Raw genomic sequence first — 16429 nt, 5'->3', positions numbered from 1 at the left:
AATCTGGGCTCCGGGTTAAGAGCAGGGGGCGCGGGATTAAGAGACCAGGAGGCTTAAGAGAAGGTTCACCGCCTATGGTTGGCTAAAAAAATTGCTGGCCCGGCCAAGTGACTTTTACCTCATGTCCACCTGGACATCTGCTGACGGGTCAAGTTTCACTAACGCCCTATACTCGAGACAAAACCTAAACTACATAGTCCAAATAGAGACAGACCTCCCCCCCTTCCCTCCCTTCCCCCTCCTTCTCCTTTTTATTTTCTTTCTTTATTGTGTATTTTAAAAAATGTTCTACTTTTTCCTTTGCTTCAACACCTTCCTTCCTCTCCCTGTGTCAGCAAATTATCCACCCCACGCACCCACGCCGCTCCGGCTCCTCCTTTTCATCTCCACGGGTATCGCCGGCTCACTCCGCTCCGGTCCCGCGCGCGCGCCCCAGCTCCAATTCTCAATCCTCCCCGCCCCCTTTAAGACAAGGGACTGGGTCTCGGCCCCGCCATCCTTCGCTTTCCCAGGCGGGAACTGTCGCCCCCCAAGTCTAGCCTCTCCTGGGCGGCTCTCCGGCGACCGCTTCCCGGTTCGGGGATCCCGCCGCCCCTCCAGCGCCACCCCCGCGTTCGGTCAGCGCGCGCCACTGCTTCCCGGGTGGCCGGGCCCCACCCCCTACCCTGGTCGCCCCGCCCCGTACCGGCTCCGCCCCAGGCCGCCGCCGCCTGATTGGCCTCCGCTCTCTCGTCCCCCGGTTCCTCTCCTCCCCTTCGCCCAATGGGCACCACCACCTGGTGCAAAAATTCCCCCGAAGGAGCCGAGGGGCTCTGCAAGCACCGTCTCTGGCCGGGCTGCGGGGACCGCTGCGGCTGGGTGCGGAGCGGGGAGGGTAGGCGGAGGAGGGAGCGGAGGAGGGAGGAGGAGGAGCAAAAGGTGTTGGAGAGAAAACTTCTAAAAGGAACAGGAAACTTGCCGGGGAGGCGGCGGCGGCTGCGGCTCTCCGGGCGTCCGGGCGGCGCACGTCGCGGGGTGTCCGGAGCTGCAGCGCCGCTCCTGGCGGCTCCCCAGGCGCGGGGCAGGGCTGAGCCTGACACTTGATCCCTCGGGCCGTGCCCGCCGCCGCCGCTCTGGGCGCTACAGGCAGGCGCTCCGTTCCTCTGCCGCGGCGGCTCCCCGGAGAGGGCGGCGAGGGCGCAGAGAAGAGGAGGGACGTATTCTTCGGAGCATGAAGCAGCATGTCCGATAAAATGTCCAGCTTCCTCTACATAGGGGACATCGTGTCCCTGTACGCGGAGGGCTCGGTCAACGGCTTCATCAACACGCTGGGGTAAGCCGGGGCGCGGGCTGGGGAGCGCTGGCGCTAGGGCCCCTAGGAACCCATCCCAGTCCCTCGTGGCGCCGCCGCGTGCCCCGGCGCCCGCTCCCGCCTGGGGTGGCCGGGAGGCAGGGCAGCCTCTGCGCCCGCGGACAGCGCCGTGCGCTCGGCTCGCTCGCTCGCAGGAAGCTGCCCATAGAGGCAAGACTTTCTTTGCTACTTCGTAATCTCAAGCTCGGAGACGCATCTGAAAAGGAGGAAGTGATTCAAAAGCCCGGAGACAGGCCCGGTGAAGAAGTCTTCGTTGGGTTCTCCGTGGGTTGTTTTGATTAAAAAAAATTTATTTTCCCTGTGAAACAAAATGCCTCCTCTTCCCCATCTTTTCTCGCCACCGCTCTCAAGCCCTTGTCCTTCAGGGCCGGGTTTGTAAGACCAGTCAATAAAAGTCCGTGGCCTTGGATATGAAACTCAGGCGATGTGGCGAGCGGGAGTGTAGCTTTTCCCTGCGGGAGGAGCTCACCGTCCCACTTCGCTAAAGTGATTTCCTTTTGGCCTTGCCAAACGGGGACTCGCCCCGCCTCGGGGGCAGCCTGGGGGCTCCGACGGCCTCCTGGGTTCTAGAACTCACACCTGATTTCTCCCCTCCCCGGGCTTTGGCCCACTGAAATGCTCAACCTCTCCTGGGACTCGGCCAAGTGCAGGGCTCTTGAGATTGGAGTTGATTTACGAATGGGGGAAATAGATATATAAACATAACCGTGTGCTAGATGGTTAAAGAGGACTTCCTTGATTACTAGTATTTTCTCTCTGTCCTGATTGTAAATACCAGCTCGCAGTTTAAACGCACACTGACTGCACTGTATTTTGATGCGTACATTTTTTTGTTGTTGTTACCGCCTGGTCTCAGTAGCTAGACTCCCCAGTCTTAGAGATTTCAAGCTGAGAAACTGGTGTTTCCACTTCGGACTGGTCACTTTTTTCTGCTGTTAGGTTTTAGGGCACATGACTTAACATGCAGTGTCCCCGGACGGTGGCTTTGAGCCATGCCATTAATGGAGTGGTGTCTACCCCACAGGGGACGTGGACGTCACCAGAACTTCCCCAGTTTCTGTTATTTGTGCATCTCCCTCAATGGGTGAAAGAAGGGAGGTAGATTTAACTTAATCCCTTTAAGATCAATGTTAAGTGAAACTGAAGCATGGAAGAAAAGAATAGCTGTGACAGGTGCTTTTGTGCTGGGTTTGTAAATCATAAGCTGCCATTTGTTTCCCAGAGAGTTCTTAGTACAAGGTCAGTGTTTGGGCTTCCCGCAACGTTTTGCAGATGGACTCTGCTACACCTCACCCTTCCCCTCTGTAGACTCTCTAGGTGTGTTTAACCTGGTGGTTGATCAGGAAGGGCTTGGGGTCAAATACCGGCTTCTCTGCCTGTGAACCTTATGACCCTGGGCAAGTCACATAATTGCATCTCAAGTTTCCTCACTCATGGTTACTGCCTCGTAGGATTGTGCTGAGGAAGAAGTGAGTTAACATAAGGTGCTTAGCACAGTACGTGGCGTATGAGCACTTGTATTAAGGGTTAGCTGTTGTAATTGTCACTACCTAGGTGGCTGTGAGTGACAGTTGCAGTCGTGGGCAAAATAATAAAAAGGATTAGGAATAGAGTATAAAACCTAGTGAAATAAAAAACCATGTTTTTGTAGTGTCTCATTCAGCAAAGGTATGTGTTTCGGTCACTACATACTTTAGCAGTTGTGGAGTCTGTCCTGCTCATTTTGGAGACAGAGAAACCTAGGGGAAGAGAAATGAAGTGACTTACCTGTGAAGCAGAGGAAGGACATTAATGCCAAAAGCTGGAACTATAACCCTGTCTCCAGACTTTCAGCCAAGTGTGTGTTTCGTTGGTTACACATCATCTTGAGAAAAAGAAGCTTTAATGTAGCGTATGTTTGTATAAAATATTTATTCATATTCAACATTTCTTGCTGGTGTTTTGGAAGTTGAGTTGCCTTAGAGTGTGTTTGTGCAGTATTATTTTTCCGTTGACAAACTGATTCTTGTTGAGGTTAATATGACAAGACCTCTGTGCAGCTCAATTCTAAGGTGAGGACGAATCGTTGGAAATGCTGCCGCTGGTGAAGCTTGGTGCTCTGATTAGATATCCTTTTTCTTTAACTCATGGAACTACGTTGGCCTGAGAGTTTTAGTAGTTACAAAGCTGGCAGGAGCCTATGTTCATGCCACATGAAATGTTATCTAGGCAAAGTAGCATCACCTACTTTGTTAGCTTAGATGACAACTGGTAGATACTTCAGGATGTGTTTTAGGACCATGAAATCAAAGCAGCATTATAGTTTTTCATTATACTTTTGTAGGCTCATTATACAGGTTTTCTATCAAAGACAGAGTACATACTTCAAGTTGAATTTCTTTGCTCTTCTATAGTTGGAGGTCAGTTGTCCAAGGTCTGTTGCTAATTATGACCTTGTTCATATCATTTATTCTCTTTTCTGTGTCAGCATGTCTTTGTGGAGAGTAAGAGAAGGAGTATATGATGTCCCTGCCCCTGGAATATTATAAAAGTGAATGAAAGAGACAGAAAGGAAAGAGCCCATTTTTTTTAAAGAGTTGCTAGGAAAATCCACATTATGCTTATATTATTGTGGGCCTTAAGTTTCTTCAAAGTTGTGGGAATTGTTAAAGTGAATCAGAGAGCTCCATGGGAGACACTGGCATTGTATCTATTTAGCCAGCATAGTTCGTTCCACTGTAATATTAAAAACTCAACGGAAGAGCTAAAAACGAGGCTGGAAGTTTCTGATTTCTATCTTTGCTGTTTATCTATTTGACGCTTTTGGTTGCATGATGGTTTTTCAAATTCACCTTAGGAGATAGTTAGTGAGAATGGAGTTTACAGCATTACAGGTAATTCATACATATTTATTTTTCTGCAGATAAATTTTGTCTGATTTTAGTATCTCGTGTATAAATTTGTTTGGCAGGATGCACATTGTTATTATTGCTTTTGGGAATTTTTGTAATAAGGTCATGAATTTTTCACCTGAAAAAAATCACAGTTTCACTCTATTAGAGTTTAGTAGGCCCTTTCAGAGGCCCTTCCAACTGGAAATGTAGGAAGCTTTTTGTAGGCTCTGTGACCTAGCTTTTAAGTTTGATATCTCGGTCTGAGGAATTAGACTGCTCCGGTTGCAAAGACTTGCATTTCCCTTTTTTCCCCAGTTATCCTTTAACCAGGATTTACCTGACGTTTCTGAACCCTGAGTTATTGCTAAATGAGGTAGAGTATTGTTCTCCCAGCTTGTATTGGTGCAAAAGGGGCCTGGTTTATGTTTTCTAACTTAATTTTTCATCTAAAGATCTATTTAGGAAACACTTATCTTGACTTAAGGAAAACTACTTTAAATCCTGTTGGATGAAGATGGTGAATATATTTTAAATAAACAATTTTTTTTTGTACTGTACATTTTAGGGTTATGGTTTTTATTTTTCTTTTAAAAGAGAAGGGAGGGGGCTTCCCTGGTGGTACAGTGGTTGAGAGTCTGCCTGCCGATGCAGGGGACACGGGTTCGTGCCCCGGTCCGGGAGGATCCCACATGCCGCGGAGTGGCTGGGCCCGTGAGCCTTGGCCGCTGAGCCTGCGTGTCTGGAGCCTGTGCTCCGCAAAGGGAGAGACCACAACAGTGAGAGGCCCACATACCGCAAAAAAAAAAAAAAATAATAGAAGGGAGGACTTTTGGGATATGTTGTACAATTTCAGATGCGGTGTTACTTTTGTTTTTTCTTTTTTTATTTTTAAATTGAAGTATAGTTGATTTACAATGTTACATTAATTTCTGCTATACAGTGAAGTGATTCAGTTATACATATATATACATTCTTTTTTTTAATATTCTTTTCCATTGTGGTTTATCACAGGACACTGAATATAGTTCTCTGTGCTATACAGTAGGACCTTGTTGTTTATCCATTCTATGTATAAAAGGTACATCTGCTCACCCCAACCTCCCACTCCGTTCCTCCCCCAACTCCCTCCCCCTTGGCAACCACCAGTCTGTTCTCTATGTCTGTGAGTCTGTTTCTGTTCATTTCTGTCATATTTTAGATTCCACTTATAAGTGATATCACATGGTATTTGTCTTTCTCTTTCGAATTTACTTAGTATGATAATCTCTAGTTGCATCCATGTTGCTACAAATGGCATTATTTCATTCTTTTTTTATGGCTGAGTAATAGTCCATTGTATATATGCACCACATCTTCTTTATCCATTCATCTGTCGACGGACATATAGGTTGTTTCCATGTCTTGGCTATTGTGAAGAATGCTGCTATGAACATAGGGGTGCATGTATCTTTTTGAACTAGAGTTTTGTCTGGCTATCTGCCCAGGAGTAGGATTGCTGGATCATACGGTAGTTCTATTTTTTAGTTTTCTGAGGAAGCTCCACACTGTTCTCCATAGCAGCTGCACCAACTTACATTCCCACCAACAGTGTAGGAGGGTTCCCTTTGCTCCATACCCTCTCCAGCATTTGTTATTTGTAGACTTTTTAATGATGGTCATTCTGACTGGTGTGAGGTGCTACCTCATTGTAGTTTTGATTTGTATCAAATGCAGTGTTAATTGTCCCTTCCTCCTTCCTCCATTTCTTTATACTAAGATTTACTTCCCTGGTCATTGACACTTCTGACACTTCATATTTTGGGTATATCAACTTGACCAATGGTCAGGTACCACACAGTGGGAGTGAGCATGGCAGAATTCCCAGGACGGGTGGGACAGTAGAATCAATAGAAAGTATACAGTTGTTTCATTGTCTGTTCTCCATGTGGTTGAGAGGTTAGTGAATGACAAGTGTGCACGTGTGTGTGTGTGGTGTTTATGCACGTCTGTATACATATGTTTAAGTGATTGTTGCCTTTGACTTGTGGCTTCTTTTTGGGATCTACTAAGAATCAGCACCCACTAATTAAGGTCTGAGGAAACACTCAGGTGACCACCCATTGGTGCAGTGACTGCCAAGTATCATGACAGTGTTTTACCAGAGTGGGAAAAGATCAGGGCCCTTATTCTTAATTACTGCTTGATTGTGGCCAATTCAATGCGCTTTTTAATTCCTTTGTTTCCATGTTCAACAGTAGACATCAGGTAGGGGGACGGTGGGTCACACAGTGTATAATTCTGACTTAATTGCTTAGATGGATGAATAAGACTTATGTTTTATTTTTACCAATTATAGTCCTTTGAATTTCCCTTCCTGATCTTTTTTCTGCTTAAAGTTTTAATATTTAAATGGTTGCAGATTTGATTTATTATTATTTTTCTTATTTAATTGTGCTATTCTTATCATGGTTTGAAAAATCTTTCCCTTAGTAGGACTGTTTGATCAGTAGAGAGTCATAGATGAAGCAAGGAATGGTTATAGCCAACTTTTATATTTGCATAATTTGTAATTTATCTTTAGCCTCTTCTAAACAGAACCCCACCAAGTAACAGCATTATTTTCTGCTATAACTAGGTGTATGAACTTAGCTTTGTTTTGGCTAGGGCATATGTTACTGTGATAAAAGTTGTCTAAAAATCTGTTGAGTATTTGCATGTGTGTTTAGTGGGGAGGAAGAAGACAGTATAATCTTGAATACTGAGTTGTTCTGGAAAGTCTAAGGGTTAGTAGTGTCATGTTATGGAACTTTAAATCAGCTGGAGTACAAAGACAGTTTCTGAAGTGGTGAACATAAAGTCTATTTTAAGCTGAAAGGTCCACCATTTCTTAAACTTAAGTCATTCTATAAACAACACTGCAGCTTTTAGACCCGCTCAGTCAGGTAAACAACCATCGTTCCTTAAGTACCCCTGATCCTTGGCTTTGATAGAAAGAGAATTCAGAAGCAGTTGCTTGGCCTCATTCTAGATTTAACAGAGGTTTTTTGCTTAAAATTTTTTTTTTTTTTGCGTAGGTAGCACTTTTCACAGTCATGTTTCCCCTTTGGAACTGTTCTTGTATAGATAGCGTGTATATAACTTACAGAATAGAGACAGATTACTTTAAAACTTTAAAGTTAAATTCAAACTTTAAAACTTAAATTCCAGGCACAAGGTATATCTTCATATATAAATACAAAGGAAGTAACAGTGGTCTTCTATGACAAATTTCTAGCATAACAATAGATTGAATTTTACTCCTTTTTTTTTTTTTTTTTTTGTGGTACGCGGGCCTCTCACTGTTGTGGCCTCTCCCGTTGCGGAGCACAGGCTCAGGACGCACAGGCTCAGTGGCCATGGCTCACGGGCCCAGCCGCTCCGCGGCATGTGGGATCTTCCCGGACCGGGGCACGAACGCGTGTCCCCAGCATCGGCAGGCGGACTCTCAACCACTGCGCCACCAGGGAAGCCCTTTATTGAATATCTTTGAAATGGTTGGATTAGCCCTCTCAAAATTCGAATCAATGATTGGTTAATAATGCTACTTTATAGTTTATTCTGACACAAACCTATAGAACTCCAACCCTGAATTAAGAATAAATTATCAGTTTATTCAGAAAAAAATTTAATCATAAAATTGAAAATGTGTCCGCATCGTGAATCCAGTCTATGGACCTTTCCTGGTGATGTGGTTTATGCTGGAGGATGCTGCAGACTGAATCATTGGTTCACCTGACGCATATTTAACGAGCCCTGACTATGAGTTAGGGATACAGTATGAAGAGATGCCAGATATTGTGCTATTTTAAATTATTATCTCAAAAACTCAAACTTCCTTTGAGAAATCTGTGGTATGACACTTGACTAGGATCTATGGGAAACTAAAGGCATTTGATAGTTTTGCTCTCACAGTTGTAAATGCCACAAGATCAGGAACTGACTCTGACTTTATAATCCTTGTATGCTCAGCACCTCACACAGTTCCTGGTAAATGGTAGGCATTTAATAAATATTTGTGAAATCAATGTAGTCATTATTTAGTAATGGAGATAAGATTGGTATTGAATAACTGCAACATAAAGCAATTCTTTTCAAATAAAGATGATTAAAAACCGTATTCATAGGGAAACAGAGGAGGATTCTTCCTCTGGCTGGTATGACCTGAGGAGGACTTCAAGGAGGAGGTGGTATGTAGCTGAACTTTGGAGGATCATTAAGATGGATATTTGTCTCAAATCTATACCCATAATTTGATCATATATTCTTGGTACTTTTTTCTTTTATTAAAAAAATTGGTGACGTTTTATTGTTCATTTTAATAGCTCCAAAAAAGGAAGGAAACAATTTGATATTATTGAGATATGCAAAGATAGAAGAAATCATCAAAAACCATATTTTATGCTTATTTATCAAATGTGAGAGCTTTAAGTTTGATTCAGACCCTCTGAGTTTATTTGGACTGCCTTCAATCCTTGTCATGTGTGCTGAGTTTACTGAGACCAGAGATGAAGAGGGCAGGATATAAAGCCCAGAAACTTGGCTATTTTGGGGGGGAATTTTACAATGTTGCCAGCTCCTTTGCATATTCTGTTTTCACTCCTTTCCCCTTTATTGTTCCTTAGCCCCAGTGTTTCGTAGTTTTTCTTCATTAATCATGAACTTCAGTAGTCTTCTAGATCCCTGGAAGCTTTGGCATTAAGGACAACTTTCCATCTGTAATAAAATAGTTCTAAATTTTTTTGTCTCATAGTGCCTGTGACTATTCAACACACACACACACACACACACGCACACACACGCACGCACACACACACACACACACACACTCTCGCTCTCTCTCCCCCACTTGGCATAGAATACCCTTCTGGTATGTGTGTAGTACACCATGCCCTCATTTCCTTTTGGTGTTTAACAAGCGATAGAGGCCATAGATAGAGTCCCATGAATGCCGGGAAAGACTTAGGAAGTAAACAGAGCATAATCTATATTCGTATCTAAATTCTTAATTCAAGCACATGTTACTGAGGTTCTATCTATTAAAGTGTTTGAGTCATTGTTAAACTGTCATCATAAAAATCTCTGTGAAAATTACAAAATGCTGGACTTTTACATGTTAGTTATCCAAAAAATTCCTCGGTGGAGTCTTAGAAAAAACTTTTAGGTTTCTAATTAATTCCTAGATATCTAGCTCTCCAAGACCTTGTGGTAATGACTGATTGTGAAATAGATACCATAATATCTAGCTCTCCAAGACCTTGTGGTAATGACTGATTAGGAAATAGCCACTAGGAGCAGACACTACTGCTGTCCGTATATCTCCTGTTTAAAGAGGATTCTGCAAATTGTGTAAGGAATTTATGGATCAGCAGAGCTAAATATAAGAGCTCAAACAAACAAACAAAAACCCAGCAAAAAGAAACTGGATTAAAAAATTCTTGATTAACTTTCTAGCGGCAAATAGAAGTATTATTTGTAAAAATTTCAGAGAATAAAGTGCTCTCCAACTCACATTTAGTTAAATTTTTGAAAGCCTCGTACTGAATTGTCTTGGAACTCTTGAAAAACAATCTATAGGTATCCCTTGCTATCCCAGTTCTTACTGTGTTGTCACAAAAGCTCCAGAGATTTGGAAAGCAAAGGACATTTGCATATCCCTTTGCCCATATGGATAAAGCTTAAGAGTTGAGTATTAGAACTAAGGTTCTGTTGTTTGTAAGGAACAGAAACCATCTTTGGACAGCTTAAGGAAAGAAGGAAATTATTAGCATAAAGATACTGGAGGAGCTCCAAGAAATTGAATGATGAGCTGAACAACTGAGCATTAAGAAAGGCAGAAACCCAGTGCTGCTGTGGGCATCTCAGTAGCAGAACCTTCTCTCTGGGTCCTGCCATTTACATGACTAGGATACAGCAGTTTCCTATACTCTGTATCTCTCTTCTTCTTATTATTCTTTTAAAATTTTATTTATTTATTTATTTATTTACTTTTGGCTGTGTTGGGTCTTCGTTTCTGTGCGAGGGCTTTCCTCTAGTTGCGGCAAGCAGGGGCCACTCTTCATCGCGGTGCGCGGGCCTCTCACTATCGCGGCCTCTCTTGTTGCGGAGCACAGGCTCTAGAGCACAGGCTCGGTAGCTGTGGCTCACGGGCCTAGCTGCTCCGTGGCATGTGGGATCTTCCCAGACCAGGGCTCGAACCCGTGTCCCCTGCATTGGCAGGTGGATTCTCAACCACTGCACCACCTGGGAAGCCCAGTATCTCTCTTCTTAACATTGAAAATACAGAGTGATAGAATTTGGCCCCTCTTGGATTATTCACTTATGTCCATAAAAGAAAGTCACGAGGCCAGATCTGACTACCAGGGAGATCCCTGTTAGCAGGGCTCTGAGTTTTGCCTGCTTCTGGGGCATTGTGGTAGGGCAGAAGGAAAGCACAGAGGACCTGGGCATGAGCTGAGGTGTTACCGCTTAGTAGGTAATTTAATAGTAACTTCTTAGCACCTTTTAAAATAAATTATGGTAATATACATAACATAAACTGTACCATCTTATTCATTTTTAAGTGTAAAATTCAGTGGCGTTAAGTGCACTCACAATATTGGGCAACCATCACCATTACCCATTTTCATCATCCCAAACAAACTCTTTATCCTTTTGACAATAACTCCCCATCGTCTCCCCCACCATCCGCCGTAATCCCTAGTCTAGTTTCTGTCTATGAATTTACCTATTCTAGGGGCCTCGTATACGTAGAATCATACGATATTGGTCCTTTTGTGTCTGGCTTATTTTACTAAGCATAATGTTTCCAAGGATCATCCGCATTGTAACATGTATCAGTACTCCATTCCTTTTTATTGCTGAATAATATCCCATTGTAAGGATACAGCACATTGTGTTTCATCACAATTCATCAGTTGATTATCATTTGTGTTGTTTCTATTTTTTGACTATGATGAAAAATGCTGTGATGAATATTTGTGTACAAGGTTCTATGTGGACATATGTTCTTAATTCCTTTGGGTATATACCTAAGCAGGGGAATTGCTGGATCATATAGTAACGTATTTAACATTTTGCCTCAGCCTTTCCTGTTCTCCTTACCGTGCTTTACCTTTTTTTACATACCATCTTATTACACACAGTATAATTTACTATTTATTGTGTTCATTGTTTATCATCTGTCTACACTGGTAGAATGTAAGCTCTTTGAAGGCAGAGATCTTTTGTTTTGTCACTGAGCATCTCAAGTGCTTGACTCCATAAATATTTATTGAATGAATATTTGTTGAATTAAGATATGCATATTCCCAAATCTTTAAGTAGCTGTTAATATCAGTCCCTTTCTGGAAAAAAGTCAATGTAATTGTAAAGTCAGTGTAATTGTTCTCATTAAATATTTTGAGAATTCATATGGGTAATTCTTTTAAAATGGATGAAGGCTGCCACTGGATTTATAGTGCCATTAAATCTTGCTATACTAGGTACTTTTATCATCTCTTGGGTCATATCTCTGCACCTACCTAGTCCAACATGTGATAAAACTTACAGCCTAGAAAAAGTAATGCATATAGCCTTATTTAATGATTTGTATGTTATAGGCACATTAAAGTTAATATTTATGAAAGTTCAATTTTGTTTTTAATGTGTGCAAAGAGTTGAATTTGTAAGCATTTTGTGAGACCATTTCTTAATTTCCATCAGCCCTTTCTCTTAGTGGATAATATATAATACATCCAGGGAAATATTTTATACTTTAACAGCTATCAGCAGAAAAGTTTAGTTGGAAATAATTTGCCAATTTGGAATCAGAAAGTAATTGGGGAATCTATAGAACTTTAGAAAAATAGAAGAGGGCATACAACAACTTGTAATTTTTATTTTTGAAATTTAGGAGTAAGTGTCTGGAAAGGGATAGGCATTTCAATATAGGTTGAGGAGAACAAATGAACGGTATTTTTGTTTTTCATTACTTTATATTCTTTCTATTGACTAAGTCTGTTTTAATGTGCTTTGCCTCAGTCTTACTCTAAAAGACATGTTTGGTCATTCTCTTCAAGAACTTGAAATTCTCCGGTGTTGTACTCTTATTCTTGGAATCCTCACTGGTAGCGGTGTACAAATGAGAACTTCTCTGAGAGCATATCTGCGTATAGGACAGAGGAATAAAGTGAAAAATGTAGATATGTAAAAATTACACAATAATAATTTAAAAAAGCAAAACAAGGTCGTTCTATTCCCTCTAGTTCTAACATCCACTATGATGTTTAAAAATACAATATCTTTAGAAAATAATTTTGAGATGAAAGATACAAAATGTTATCAGAGTTCTGCTTCATTTCTATAACATCCAGATGAATCCTTTTGAAGTGTATCATACCAAGTAAAGACAGTGACTTAAAAAATCTCACCCAAATCACCAAACACAGTTACGTTAGGGATCCAAAGTAAGGTAATGATTTAAGGACCAGTTACTTGTGTTTGGCTAAAGTGTTCAATGTCATTGCTAGTATCAGGGACATAACTACTTAAAACATTTGCATTTCAAGTAGATTTTTGGTTTCAGCCATGTTTTCAAAGAGGGTAATTTCAGTCTTGGTTTGTTAAAATAGGCAGGGAAGGTAAAGGACGGAATTTTGTTGTATTGAGGACTCTACTTGTGGCTAGGAATGGTAAATACTATGACATTTTAAATCAAATCAAGACTCGTTGATGAAAGTGTTAGTTATCTAAAACTTTACTAAATTAATCCATTGCTAGGATTAATAACAAATGATAAAGGGCCTTTATTTACCTTTCTTCCCTATTTACCTAGCAGGACATGATTTAGTAATTGAGTTCCAATTCTAAATCCATGTCAAGAATGAGTCTTCTTTCCTGGTCAGTACAAATGAAGTCATTGTATCTGTCAGGGTGAAACCAAGTACTTATTTCTGAAGTCTTGGCTGCTAAAGAATCTCTCAGAACTGGGTCTTAAAAATTATCAAATTACAAGTCGAAAAACACTGTTAATTACTGGAGAATCCGAATAAAGAATTGTTTAAGTAAACTGACATGTACAAGTCTTGAGAGGCAGTAATTACTTTGGCAACAAGATATCCATAAATTTATACCATTAACATTTTCTAAAGAGTAGATCAACATTTGTATTGCACATTTTTTTTCAAAATAGAAGTTATAATAAACTTAATATCAACTGAATCATTTAGTTTGAACTGTATTTAATTTAGCAAAAAATGCATATTAATTTTTATTTCTGTATCAGAGATTGCTAGTTATTCCCCCAAATTAATTTTTCCCTCTTCCATACTAATAGAAGTACTTGAGTTTGTGGATACTCAGAATAAAGACCACGTTCCCTAGCCTCCCTTGTAGCCAGGTGTGGCCTCAGACTATCATTTGTGGTTAGGTTCTTAAAGGAGAGGTTTACTCTCCTCCTTCCTTTCCTCCCTATCCAGTCCCCATTCAGCTATTTGTAATGTGGCAGGGAAGAAGCCACCTTGAACCATGTGGATGAGGCCAATACTTCAGGAATAATAGAATATCAAGAAATGAACCTGATCTCTGGACAACCTCAAATCCTGACTCTACTGTATTCGAACAGAAGATGAAACTAGATGGGCAGACAAGGACCAGATCATGTATTCCCCATTAGGCAGTGTGAGGCCATTGATGGATTGTTAAGTAGAAGAATGAAATAATCAGCTTTTGCTCTAGGAAGATCAGACGGTGGTAAAGAGAAATAGAAGAAGGCTGCAAATGGCAGGCATGGGAGGAATCAGGTGATACATGAAGGCAGCCTGAATCCAGCAGCTGGAGTTGGGAATGAAGAGTAGCTTGTCATCAGAATCATTGAAAGGGCAGTATCTTTGTTTAGTGTTTGCCTTTAGACCCCAAAAGATTTATGAATTAAAATATTCATTGATGCTTTATTACTTTAAAAAATGGAACATATACACTTGAAAGAAGTTTCCCCTTCATTTGCTTACAGTTGGTTAGAATGTCATTACGCCCGGTATGACTTCAGGCTTTCCATGGTTCTGGGAAGAGGTACAAGCCTTGTCTTGCACCATATTTCCATCCTCTGGCTCTGTTTCAGGCATAAGGCCTTTTTTTCCCCCTTTTTAGTTGCACAAACATTCTGAGCTCCCTCTTACCATAGGGCCTTTTCACATGTTTGTTTCCTCTTTCGATTGGTTTCCCCTCTTAACCCCCTACGCCTTTCACCTAATTAATGCCTGTTTATCATTCAGATTTCAGCTCTGTGATACTTCTTTTTTCTTTTAATTTTTACTGAAGTCGAGTTGATTTACAATGTTGTGGCAATCTCTGCTGCACAGCAAAGTGACTCAGTTATCCACATACAGACATTCTTTTTTTTATATTCTTTTCCATTACGGTTTATCACAGGATATTGAATATAGCTCCCTGTGCTATACAGTAGGACCTTGTTGTTTATCCATCCTCTATATAATAGTTTACATCTGCTCATCCCACACTCCCAGTCCTTCCCTCCCCCACTCCCCTCCCCTTGGCAACCACATGTCTGTTCTCTATGTCTGTGAGTCTGTTTCTGTTTTGTAGATAGGTTCATTTTTGCCGTATTGTAGATTCCTCTGTGACACTTGTGCAGTGAGCTTTTCCTGATCTCCCTGACTGTGTGAGCTCCCTTTGCTGCATATATGCTCATACAGCACCATATTTGTTTCCTTCAGAAAATTTATCCCAGTTGTAGTTTGAATTGTACTTCTATTTATAAGATTTATAAGATTATTGGATTATGTATGTTTCTCCCACTAGACTTTAAACTCTGTAAGGGCAGCAACTGTGTTGTGTACAGTTATGTCCTCAATATCTTGCACAGTGTCTGTCACATAACAGGTATTCAAGAAATATACTGAACAAATGAATATTTTAGCATGATGGTTAAGAGGATGAGTGTTTGATTCAGACAAACCTGGTTTCAAATTATGGCTTTACTCCTTCTCATGGTATGATCTTTGGAAGTTACTTAATATCGAGAACCTCAATTTCCTTATCTGTAAGGTGGGATTATTGCCTGGCTTGTAGTATTGCCATGATGACTAATGGCAGTTAAAATATGTAAAACTCTTAGTAAGCATCAGGCCCTTGGGCACCTAAGTGTTAAATAGGTGGAAACCATTATTATTATTATTACTACTACTATTATTTTTATATCTGAAAAATCAGCAGGAGTCTCTTTGGAGGCTTGGCCAAGTTCATATTGCATTGATTTAAAAGTTCTGCTGTATTATGTTTATAAAAATTTGCAGTAAACCAGTTTTTCAGCTGGTATTTGTTTAGTAGGCTATTCAAAGGCACTCCGCCTTATCTATTGTTTATTTTGTTTTTGGACCTTTTTTTTCCCCTTCCTTACTTTGATAATGCATACTACTAAACTGCAGGCACTTATAATTATCTTTTCTTAGTGGTTTGATGCATGCTATCTTTTTGATGTAATGCAAACACCCGAAGTGTATCAGCATTAGTAATAACCTTAGAATTGCTTGGCATATATATATATATATATATATATATACCATATCTTCCTTGACTAGAATTTTCAAGTCTTGTTAAATTTTAAAGCCAACATGTTATTTCAGTTGCTAACATTTCTCCCTACTGGAACATAGTGGTAAAAGGAAACAGTTTTGTTTTATTTATTGAGACAAAGCAAATGTTTGCTTTGGAGCCATTAGAATGGATGTTTTGCACAAGTTTCCTATTGGCCAAGAATTCCTGCTAAACTTCAGTGACTGTTAGAGGGATTAGCAAAAACATGTATCTAACTTGGATAATGAATCAGTTGACAAATAAACAAATTGGTCTAGGACAGTCTTGTCAGATTTTAAACAGTGACTGATCAAAGGATAATGGTTACTTCTCTTTAGAATGCTAATGAATTTTAGACAAAATCCTAGGGATATGAAAGGCATAGAGAGTGTATCTTATTCCTGCCTCTTAGATATACCTAATGAACAAAAATTATCCGGCTGTAGCCTTCTTTTGGTTATGCCATAAAAGGAGATTTTACTATTTTCTAAATCTTAGTGTGTATATGCACACAAACTATTGAAGAACTCTTAAAAATTAAAGCATTAAAAAGCACTTAAAAAGAACTTTCTTTGCAAACTCTTGTTAGAAAATTTCTCTATGAGAAGCTGTTTCC

The 16429-nt window shown here is 40.7% G+C and overlaps 1 protein-coding gene across 2 annotated transcripts in view; it reads left to right on the top strand.

The window, feature by feature from the left end:
- The first annotated feature begins 799 nt into the window (after window positions 1–799).
- Window positions 800–16429, top strand: part of ITPR2 (inositol 1,4,5-trisphosphate receptor type 2) — a 527727-nt gene continuing 512097 nt past the window's right edge. For both annotated transcript variants that reach the window (XM_060024471.1, XM_060024470.1), the window contains exon 1: window positions 800–1312. In XM_060024471.1, coding sequence (XP_059880454.1) covers window positions 1221–1312 — 92 coding nt within the window. In that variant the 5' untranslated portion in view covers window positions 800–1220. The remainder of the gene's footprint in view (window positions 1313–16429) is intronic.

This window comes from Delphinus delphis, chromosome 11 (assembly GCF_949987515.2).
Source record: "Delphinus delphis chromosome 11, mDelDel1.2, whole genome shotgun sequence".
Classification (NCBI taxonomy): Eukaryota; Metazoa; Chordata; class Mammalia; order Artiodactyla; family Delphinidae; genus Delphinus; species Delphinus delphis.
The sequence above is the reverse complement of the archived record's forward strand: the minus strand, read 5'-3'. Positions and strand labels throughout refer to the sequence as shown.